Genomic DNA, 11020 nt, shown 5'->3' with positions numbered 1-11020 from the left:
AGGGTTGTGGAGTGCCCACGCAGCAGGGAAGGCGTTTGTGGGGCGAGCGCCGCTGGGGTAACTGCCTTCGCAGCAGCCCCTCTGTCCATAAAGAACCCAAAAACCTCTACGCCTTCACGTTGGCGTCCCTGCTTCTTCTCCCGGTGCGGCGGAAAATGTAATTCCCTTCGCCCATGAGTGACGTGGGCTGATCCCCGGGCGGCAGCTGAGCCCCACGCCGATGGCGGATGGAGGAGAGGACGGGAAGGGTAAAAGCAAGACAAACGCATCGGTCGAGATAAAGACAGTTTAATAGGCGTAGCAAAAGCAAAAATAAGGGATTCCTTCACTGCTCCCCGTCGGCAGGCGGGCGTTCAGCCACCTCCGGGAAGGCAGGGCTCCATCATGCGTAAGGGTGGCTTTGGAAGACGAACGCCGTGACTCCAAACGTCCCCCCTCCCTCCTTCCCTCCCTCTTTCCCCCGGCTTTTATTGCTTGAGCGCAGGGTCGGATGGTCCGGGATATCGCTCTGAGCTGTCCCGGCTCTGTCCCCTCCCAACTTCTTGCCCACCCCCAGCCTACTCGCCCGCGGGTGAGAGACAGAAAAGGTCTTGACGCCGTGCTGGCAGCGTTCAGTCGCCAGCAAATCCGAGACACGGAACGACGTCGAAGGAGAACACTAACTCCGTCCCAGCCAACACGGGTACAAAGGGACACCCACCTCCCATGAACCCTCTACAGCCCTATGACCCCTGATCGAGGCCTTGAAGCTCCAAAGGTACCAGGTGGTCCTGCATGGTCTGCTGCCCAGCAGCAGCCTCCCTCGGAGGGGACAGAAACAATTGACATGAAAGTTTTCAAGTCCAGAGGAGGGCCACGAAGAGGAACAGATGTTCGAAGCGCCTCCATGGCGTAGACGGGCTGAGAGAGTTGGGGGTCGTTCAACCTGGAGAAGACAAGGCTCCGTGGAGACCTTAGAGCGGCCTTCTAGTACGTAAAGGGGGCCGGCGGGAAAGATGGGGAGGGACTCTTCATCAGGGAGCGTGGTGATTAGGACGAGGAGTAACGGTTTTAGACTGAAACAGGGTAGATTCAGGTTAGGTATTAGGAAGAAATTCTTCACGAGGAGGGTGGCGAGACGCGGTCACGGGTTACCCGGAGAAGTTGTGGGTGCCCCATGCCTGGATGTGTTGAAGGCCAGGCTGGATGGGGCTTGGAGCCACCTGATCAAGTGGAAGTTGTCCCTGCCCAGTGCAGGGGGGGGTGGAACTAGGTGGCCTTTAAGGTCCCTTCCAACCCGAACCGATCTATGACTCTATGACTCTATGATCTCCTGCTGTATCACCCCAGACACCCTCGGGAAGGGGCACTTGGGGATCTCCTGGTGTGAAGAGAGGGGAAGAGGGAGCAGCGTGGAGACGGGGCGAGCGAGCGGAGAGCAGGACATCGTCACGGGCAAAACTTCCTCACGGCTTCGAAGAGAGAAGAGCCTTGGGTGGGAAAAGCTCCGTTGCAGAGGATGTCTTTCACCTGCCGTTCCCTGGGTCGCGGGCTCACTCCTTCTGGGTCACTCCACCCGGGACTGACGCCAAGCAAACCGGGTCGCGCTCACCGCGTGGATTCCTGGTTTACTCACAACCTCCGTGCTACTTCCCACAGCTGCAGAAAGTGCGACCTTGGGATATCAGCCAGCGGGCATAAACCTCGCTGGTCATGTTTCCCGTAGCCCTGGTGAGGAGGTCTCTACACGAGGTGTGCTACGTTCCTCCGTGACGTGTTCTGAGCCTGGAAAAATGCTCCCAGACCTGCCTGTCGGCCTTTCTGTGCCCCGGGCCACCCCGGCTTTAGACGTTCCCTGTGCCTTCAGATGGAGTGAGAGACCAGGTGCTCCGGGAGGGAAGAGGAGAACATCTTCTCCTGGAGGAGACATACATGAACACAGCAGATAGCGCGGTACAAGCAGACGTGGCGGTCACTTCCGCACTCCGTGGCAAGCATCTTGAGGGAAAAGCTTTAAAAATTTAAATGGAATTCTATGCGGGGACACTACGCTCCTTTCTGCCCTTGTTGCTAGAGGGGTTTTAAAGAAAATCTTCAGAGTAACTTAACGCGGAATACCACAAACGCCACACACGCCGCAACTAACAGCGCCGGTATCACGATGTTCTCCCAGTTGGAATTATTATTGCCATGTCCACTCCCACCGGGGCCACCACTCCCACTGGGGCCACCACTCCAACCGGAGCCACCACTGGAACAGCCGCTCTCTTCCTGTGAAGAGAGTCAGATTGTCAGCAAGGGCACGGTGCGTGCTGCGGGAGCGGCACAGAGCCAAGAATCAACGGGAGGGACCCAGCTGGGACCCCTTCGCCATTCCTGCCTACTAGCCACGTCGTGGCACCTGCACCCTCCCACTTCGTACCTTCGATTTACGTTTGCTGGTCTTCGGGTGCTCCTCCCGCCACTTCTTAGGCTGATCCTCCAGCTTCTTTCTCAGACGAGCCACCTCTTCTTCGGTGCTGTGCAACTTGTCCTGCAGCTTCTGCTTGTCTTCAGCCTCCTGCTTCCACCGGGCATCCCACTCCTGCTGAGCTCTCTCATACTGCTCTTGCGCATCTGGGGACGGAGAAAGAGAGGTGTTGCAAAGGCAGGAGCTGAGCCCACCAAACCCCCAAAAAGTGCCCTTGTGTGCCCCCCCTTGCCAAGCTTGGCCGTCTACAGGCAGTGACATTTCTCCTGCCCACAAGTTACCTTTCAGCTCCTTGTCCTTCTCCGCCAGGGTGAGTTCTAGGAACCTGTCCAGAGCCTCTCTGCGTTGGAGGAACTCCTGCAGGACGGCATCAGCCTGTAGGAGCACAGGTAGAAGAGGAGTCAAGGGCAGAAACAGCAGCTGGGGGGAAACGGTTACGTGGGGGAAGGGGATGGGACGTGGAGCCTCTTCCCGGCAGGGGAGCTGCTCTTGTTCCTACCATCACCCCCTTGCCAGGCAGTTCCCCATATTTCTCCAACAGCGCCTGCCGGTCTCCTTTGAACAGCTGGTGACCCCCCAGCACGTTGTAGACACCATCGGTGATTTTTCTGTCCAAGTCCTGGAAGAGGTCCCTGAGCGCGGCCTCGCACTTCTCACGGGACGCCTGCTCGTTGTCCCTGCAGAACTTGTCCTTGATTGCCTCCACCTGGCACTGTCCGGAAAGGGGCAGAGGGAAGGAATCAGCCCAGGCTGAGCTGCGGCCACCGCTCTCACGCCGGGCAAAAATCAAGCCCTGTTGACATGGAAACTGGGATCGCCAGTCCGTGGGGTAATCGGCCAGGAGGAGACACGGGGGGAGGCCATTCTGCGCTCAGGAACATCTCTGGACCAAGGTGCCCAGGAGCAGAGAGCACGCCAGGGACCACGGGCTTCACAAAAGACAGGGACAAGAATTAGTCGGCAGGAGAGGGGAAGCGTGGAAGGCTACAGGCTTCCAGCCAGGGCAGAGACACATCTGGGCTGGGGCAAGAGAGCAGGCAGGGCTGAGCCTCGTCCCCTTTGCAGCACGGCTTTTGAACCTAGGGAGAAGAGGTGGTGCAGCAGGACAACTGACAGCCTGCAGAACGTGAGAGCGGGCCTTGGGACCGAGTCTGCTCTGCAGAGGGCACAGCAGTGTCCTCTGGCAGGAGGCAGGAGACCCCCTCCCCCCAGGACCATGCTATTTCCCCAAAGCTAAGGGGATGGTGGCGTCCCTGGGGGAATCCTGGCTGGGCTGGGGACCACCTACTGTAAGATCTGCCAGGAAAGAGCAGATCTCCTCCTGGAACGCCTGTTTCTGGAACAGCTCCAGCGTCTCCCGCTCGCACTGGGTGTGCAGGTCCAGTAGCTCCTGAACCGTCTCCGTCGGCAGCTTCACCCGCCGCTCCATCAGGTCCTGGTACAACGTCACAGCCTCTTTCACTGCCGCTGCATTTACAGTCTTTGCCAGGGCGAGCACCGCCCTCACCGGGCATGGCACTTCCCCGCTCTGGATGGTCTCCACGTAGCTCTCTGCCAGTTTCCCCAGCACTGCCAAGGAGGACCAAAGATGAGAGATCTGCAGCCTGAACAAAACACCGGCTCCCGCTCGCCGCTGGCTCCTGCCATATCCCTGCTGCCTGCCTGCCACAGCCTTCCTGAACTTCCTTTCCTCTTTCCCACCCCGTCTACAGCATCCAGCGGCTCCAGATCCACAGGCAGGGACAGCAGCCAGCAGAAAACCTCTCCCTTTCCCCACCTCCACCATTTGGCTGGGCATTTGATCCTTCCCCAGAGGCAGAGCCAAGAGGTGCTGGCCATCCAACCCTCTGCACAGCAGCACTCACGGGTCCCTGTTATGGTGCGGCCGCAAGGGATGGTCTTAGGTGGAGACGTTTCCCAGATGTGGCTGCAGAATTTCTCCACCTGCTGCCGGAAATCACAATCGATCTCATCGTCCTGAAGCTCCTCCAAGCGAACCAGGTCCCTGCTGGGGGCCGGCTGGCAAAAAACAAAGCACTTGCGATCCCGAAAGAACTGGCGGATGCATTCCCGGGGCTGGTTGTAGCGTTGGGTCTTCGGTTTTCTACCTGTGGGGTAGGAGCACACGGAGCAAGTTCACCGGGGCTTGGGCTGTTGTTGACTTACACTGAAATGCTGCTGGGGTTGGACGTCTCCAGCAGCACAGCACCATTCCCTTACCAGCCTTTAACTTGAGTGCATTCTCCAAGTATTCGTCCTCAGAGATTTCCTTCCCATCCACCTCCAGCTGCAGTGTGAAGTCCCGGACCGTCCACACAAAAGTCGGGAAGATGGGGGCAACGTTTTCTGAATCCTCCAGTTCATCTTCGCTCTGCACGGGTGCTGCTTTCAACTTGACCTGCTCAGTCAGCTTCATCACATAGCTAGGGAGCTGGCTAAGGAAACAGGGACCTCAGCTCTGAATGCAGGGGCATCGCCACCCTGCAACCGCTCAGCACTTCACGGGCAAGAGAGGAGACTCTGCGGGGACAGAGATCAGCCGGGAACCGCCGGAAGGAAGAGGGAGAAAACCCCTCAGCCTGGAGGTCCACCACGTGGCACTCCTAAGGACTCAAAGCACAGCACTGGGCACCACCAGAAGGTCCTTTGGCTCTTTGAGGAACTAGGATTTGTCAAACCCTTGCCCACCACTCAGGGAGAGGAGGGCACCCCTCCTGCTGCTGTCCCACCAAGGATACTGCAGCTGGTCCACGGCTTGCTGGTCAATGGTGCCTTTGCTGTTGTAGATCAGGGTGCTGGAGAGCAGCACGGTCAGCACGAAGATCCACGTGTCGTTCTCCATGTCGCCCTGGAGGAAGAACCCTTGGCTCTTATCAACAAGACCCCCTAAGTCTTGGGGGCAAAGCCCCACATGCCCAGACCCTCAATGCTCCTTACCGACGGGCCACGGCAAGACCAGGTCTTGGAGAGACCCACCCCCATGCCATCACCACCTCCTTCTCGAGCTGGGCTTATCCTCAGCTCTTAACTCTCAGGGTCCCACACACCTCTAGCAAAGTGCTCCCTGAGCTCCTCTGTCCTGTTCTGCTGCTCTTTCCCAGAAAAGCAGAGGAGTTTGGCACCTTGCCTGCCCCAGCCTCCTTCCCCATGGCCTCTGGCTCTTCCCAGCACGCTGGCTGAAGCCACCACAGGTGGTGGGAACCCCCCCGGCCTCTGGTCACCATGGCTGGTGACAAAGTGCTGGGAATGCGCAAAGGCGGCGGCCGCTTCTTCCACACCTTCTCCACATCACCCAGCCCTTCCGTGTCCAGCAGCACCAGAGTGTGTCCAGGCTTGCACGGGTGAGGTACACACCACATCCAGATACCCCTGGTGTGGGACTGCACACCACTGCCCAAGGAGAAACCTGTGGGGAGGTCGCAAGGGTCTCAACAGCGTTCGATACAGGTACGTTGGGCATCCGGGGCCGGGACCTCTCTCACCTCTCCTCTGACAAGCCAGCCTGTTCATGAGGTAGGACTTGCCAGTGCGGTACAGCCCTGTGATGGCCACCACCACCACGGGCTGGGTGATCCCTGACAGCACCTGCAGGGCCTCCTGCTGGACCACCAGCCCCTTCGTCCAGGTGTTCTCAATGAGGCACAGGGGCTCCGGCATGTGGATTTCAGATGCCATCGCTGAGGGCAAACACAGCCTGGAGAGGAGACTGCAAGACGGGACGGTTAACACGGTGGGGACACCCCACAGTCCACGGTTAACACGGTGGGGACACCCCACAGTCCAAACGGGGACAGTCGTTATCATCCTACTTCATTTTTCCAAGCAAATCGTGCTTTGCATCAAATTCCTTCCACCCGCCTCCTCTTTTTTCCCCATTGCAAGCGCTGCCGTGAAGACAACGATGGCCCTTAGACGAGGTGCACAGCCCCTTCCCGTTTATCCCAACAGAAACAGCTGCATTTCGGAAAGCCCGGCTCTGCGCTACATCCTGAGCACCGCTTTGAAGTTTGCTGAGCGGAGAAACGTGCAAAAATGGGGGTGGGACGTAGCGATGGCCCCAGGCAGGGCTCGAGGGCGAGAGGAACGACTGGAGAGTCACACCAGCCCCAAGGAAAGGAGAGGTCAGGTGGCGAGGCTGAAGCTGAGGGGAGCACCCCAAGAATTTTGTCATTAATTTCTTACGCCGAACCCCATCGAAGCCCCTCTCACCCTCCACTGTGCCTCTCACAGGGACGTGCGTGCTGCTGGCCCATGCAAGGCACCCATCTCTCCTTTCCTCCTCCCATGGGTTCCTCACTGATGCCCTGGGGTCCCTGTCACTTGCTGGGGTCCCCGTCTCTTGCCGGGGCCCCTGTTTTTTGCTGAGGTCCCCGTCTCTTGCTGGGGTCAGCAGGATCAAAGAGCCCAAGCAGACCTTTGGACCTCGTCCTCCTCCCGCCCGCTGGTGTCCCCGTCACTTGCTGGCGTCCCTGTCCCTTGCTGGGGTCCCTGTCCCTTGCTGGGGTCAGCAGGAGCCATTCCGCAGCCCCAGCGTCCAGGGCTGCTTGCACGGGGTGGGGAGGAGGCATCAGGGGAAGGGACTCACCGTCGTCTTCGTCGCCTGCCCTGGGCTGCAAGAGCTTTGCTGCAGCCTGGCTCCTGCCCGCCTTTGTCCTGTGCCCTGGGCCTGCACCTCCCCTCCTGTTCCGGGAAAAGAAGTGAGTCAGAGGCGAAAGTGAAAGCCATCAGCTCAGAACAAACACTCCGAGCAGGCAAGACAGAGATGGTTTAATAAGTGAAGGAACAACAACGAAAAACAAACAACGCCACAGCAAACCCTCACCTCCTCCCAGCTGCCCGGGCCATTTCAGAGCTGCACCCACCTTGGGAGACATCCCCCGACCCCCTTCTTCCTCGACCCCACCACTTTTTCCTGCTGAGCGTGGCCTTATCTAGTGGGGAAGGGTGGGGAGATATGGGAAGAGGTTTCCCAGAGGACCTGTGGATTCCCCATGGAAGTTGTGCATGACCCACCGTTGCAAGTGCTCAAGGTCCGGTTGGAAGGGGCTGTGAACAACCTGATCGAGTGCAAGATGTCCCTGCTCACGGCGGGGGTTCGGACTAGATGATTTTTGAAGGTCCTGGCCATGTCCTCACCCAACCTCTTGCCCACCCCCAGACCACTCACTGGTGGGGTGGTGTGAGCAGCAGAAAAGGCCCTTACTCTGTGTAAGCGCCGCTCAGCAATAGAGAAAACACCCCCATGTTATCAACGCTGCTTTCAGCACAGTCCAAAGCACAGCCACATGCAGACTACAAGGAAGAAAATCAACTCCATCCCAGCCAAGACCAGCACAGGGTGAACAAGAAGTTGGGAGGGGACACAGCTGGGACACCTGACCTCCACCCGACTGTTTTGCTCTCCTGGCACACACAGCTTTTGCTTTGCCTATTTTCATCTTAACCTAGGGGTTGTCTCACTGCTGACTCTCTCCCCCATCCCATGAGTTTGCGAGTGAGCGAGGGGCTGCGTGGGGCTTAGTTGCCACCTGAGGTTAAACCACCACCAGCCAACGCCATCACCAGCCCCTCCCAGGCTCCAGTCAACCCCATGGACATGGAGGCAGCAAAAGGGCTCAGCCCATGCACAGACCCAGAACCTGCCCCACTACAACCTCCCGGATGCCCTGGGACTCGCTCTGGCAATGGCGAGCTCCACGGACACTGCCCACTCCTGGGCTTTGACTCCTCTCTGAGGACCTCACAAGCCCTGCCCTCTTCCAGGAGCATCAAGGGGATTGACACTGGGGGACAAGAGGCTGCCCCTCCTGTCACGGGCACAGCGGGGAGGAGAGGAGAGCTTAGGGCACAGGGTGCGAGCCTGGGCGAGTCCTAACTTGCATGCAAAGCCATGGGGGGATGAACGCCTGCTCCCAGACACCCATTCCCCTTGCTCCATCCCAGAGCCTGAGCAGACCTTTGGACCTCGTCCTCCTCCCCCCCGCTGGCGTCCCTGTCCCTTGTTGGGGTCCCTGTCTCTTGTTGGGGTCCCCGTCACTTGCTGGGGTCCCTGTCTCTTGCTGGGGTCAGCAGGATCAAAGAGCCCAAGCAGACCTTCGGACCTTGTCCTCCTCCCACCCGCTGGCATCTCTGTCCCTTGTTGGGGTCCCCGTCTCTTGCTGGGGTCCCTGTCACTTGCTGGAGTCCCTGTCTCTTGTTGGGGTCCCTGTCTCTTGCTGGGGTCAGCAGGATCAAAGAGCCCAAGCAGACCTTTGGACCTCGTCCTCCTCCCACCCGGTGGCGTCCCCGTCACTTGCTGGGGTCCCTGTCACTTGCTGGGGTCCCTGTCACTTGCTGGGGTCAGCAGGAGCCATTCTGCAGCCCCAGCGTCCAGGGCTGCTTGCACGGGGTGGGGAGGAGGCATCAGGGGAAGGGACTCACCGTCGTCTTCGTCGCCTGCCCTGGGCTGCAAGAGCTTTGCTGCAGCCTGGCTCCTGCCCGCCTTTGTCCTGTGCCCTGGGCCTGCACCTCCCCTCCTGTTCCGGGAAAGGAAATGAGTCAGAGGCGAAAGTGAAAGCCATCAGCTCAGAACAAACACTCCGAGCAGGCAAGACAGAGATGGTTTAATAAGTGAAGGAACAACAACGAAACACAAACAACGCCACAGCAAACCCTCACCTCCTCCCAGCTGCCCTGGCCGTTTCAGAGCTGCACCCACCTTGGGAGACATCCCCCGACCCCCTTCTTCCTCGACCCCACCGCTTTTTCCTGCTGAGCGTGGCCTTATCTAGTGGGGAAGGGTGGGGACATATGGGAAGAGGTTTCCCTTTGGATTCCCCATCAGGACAGGCGACCCAAAATTGACCAACAGGGGTATTCCATCCCGTCTGCCCCGTGCTCGGTATCAAAGCCGAGGGATCAAAGGGTCAGTTCTCTTCCTTCAACGGCCGACGTCCGAGGAGGACCTTGTCTGCTCATCTGCCTTTGATCCCGATCCGTGTGTTCCTCACCCCAACTCTGGAGCCCAGTTCCCACCCATCGCTGAGCCCAGTCTGGGACGTCCCCAGTGACGTCGTCCTGGGAGCTTAATACCATTTTGTATATACTGTATTATTCCATTATTTTCCTTTTTGTCTTATTCTTAATAATTTATTGAAGTAGTTTGGTTTCTTCTAAACTCGTAAATCTCTCTTTAGCTCTCCTCCTCCTCCCCGTGCACGTGAAGCTGGCGGGGGGGAGCATCTGTCGCCGGCCGTTGGCCGATTCGGCCAAAACCACGACAGATTTATTGGCCCCCAACGCGGGGCTGGAAGGGCGCTCCGGTAGATTGCCTGGAGGGTTTGAATTCCAGCTTGTTCCGGGAGAACAGACAGTTCACGTCACGTCGTTCTTACATGACATCTTGTATCGTGCCCTTAGAGAGCTTTGTCTGGAGTTAACCGACGCAAGGGGGATTAACTGGTGGAACATACTGCATGGGCTCTTTAGCCTTTGTGTCTGGATGCGGTGGTCTAAGCGTGCTCTGTTGGTGTGGATTCGCCTTCAGAATTATAAAATAATTGCTTGGATAACGGTTCTACCTGCTTATCTTGGGCACCACATGACGGAGCCTTTTACTAATTGCACTTTCGGGATGGAGTCTTTTGGTAATTACACGCTTGGTCTTCCCTGGGGAAAGTTCACTCTGCCCTCGGGTGATGATGCCGAAGTGACAGTAACAGAATTAGGGGACGAAAGACCGTTCGGGCTGTTTAGAGAGAGAACGTCACGTTCATTCGTACGTGATTCTGTTGTTGGGTTTCCCGAATGTGTTGCGGGGAGGGGAGGGGGGGTGGTTTATCGTTAAATATCAGTGTGGGAGTGAGTCTGATGTGACGCCTGCTGTTGCCACTCGGACCCCACGGCCGAAGACAGCAGGAATTCAGACACCCCCCCGCTGAAAGCCACCGCAGGAACTCAAACGGCTCCGATCGATCGCTGCCCGAGCCACAACACAGACACAAACAACGGCACCGGCCCCGATAGCGGCACCGGCTGCTCCAGCCCCGACGAGGAGCGCGGTCACGGCTCCGACTGCCCCAACTCCGGCAGAACCGGCACAAGTTGCCCCGGTGACCAGGAAACGGAAAAAGTCAGGTCCTTCCCTCGCCTCCGGCGACAGAGAGCAGCCCAAGGAGGACAGCGTGGGAGAGGGCTCCTCTGGGGAGAGCCGGGAGAGGGTCCTTCTCAGGTGGAGAAAGGAAAAGGTCCGGCTAAAGCAGAGCCAGGAGAGGGTCCTTCTCAGCCAGCATTAACACGGGATGAGGACTCGGACGCAGAGATAATCATCAAATCCTTTTCTATGAAGGATTCTCTGCGAAATACAAGGCAGGACTTCAGTCGTCACGAAGGGGAGACGCTTGTCTCCTGGTTGCTCCGATGCTGGGACGACGGAGCTGACACCATAGATTTAGTTGGCAGAGAAGTCAAGCGGTTGGGAAACCTGCCCAAAGGTGGAGGGGATTGATAAAGCGGTTGGGAGAAAGGCAGACGTCCTCAGTCTCGGCAGCTGGTGAGGGGCAGGTAACCCTTCAAGGATGCCATCGAATGCCG

At 58.3% G+C, this 11020-nt stretch overlaps 1 protein-coding gene across 3 annotated transcripts; it reads right to left on the bottom strand.

Moving 5' to 3' along the window:
- Positions 1 to 272: 272 nt before the first annotated feature.
- On the bottom strand, positions 273 to 8961 carry LOC141737232 (guanylate-binding protein 1-like). 3 transcript variants are annotated; one of them, XM_074571881.1, is made up of 12 exons: positions 8870 to 8961; positions 7035 to 7129; positions 5932 to 6155; positions 5728 to 5855; positions 5188 to 5297; positions 4670 to 4872; positions 4315 to 4557; positions 3738 to 4018; positions 2949 to 3161; positions 2731 to 2824; positions 2402 to 2595; positions 273 to 2250 (listed from the first exon to the last, which is right to left on the bottom strand). In XM_074571881.1, the coding sequence occupies exons 3-12, from the start codon at positions 6122 to 6124 to the stop codon at positions 2074 to 2076; spliced, it is 1836 nt and encodes a 611-aa protein (XP_074427982.1). In that variant the 5' UTR covers positions 6125 to 6155; positions 7035 to 7129; positions 8870 to 8961; the 3' UTR covers positions 273 to 2073. The 3 variants fall into 3 exon arrangements, with proteins under 3 accessions (XP_074427982.1, XP_074427980.1, XP_074427981.1); XM_074571879.1 differs by having other exon boundaries at positions 5932 to 6143; positions 8870 to 8959; XM_074571880.1 differs by lacking the exons at positions 5728 to 5855; positions 7035 to 7129; positions 8870 to 8961 and having other exon boundaries at positions 5932 to 5966.
- Positions 8962 to 11020: the final 2059 nt, after the last annotated feature.

The sequence above is a fragment of the Larus michahellis genome, unplaced genomic scaffold (genome assembly GCF_964199755.1).
Source record: "Larus michahellis unplaced genomic scaffold, bLarMic1.1 SCAFFOLD_325, whole genome shotgun sequence".
Classification (NCBI taxonomy): Eukaryota; Metazoa; Chordata; class Aves; order Charadriiformes; family Laridae; genus Larus; species Larus michahellis.
Note: the sequence above shows the minus strand (reverse complement) of the source record. Positions and strands in the feature narration are given on the sequence as shown.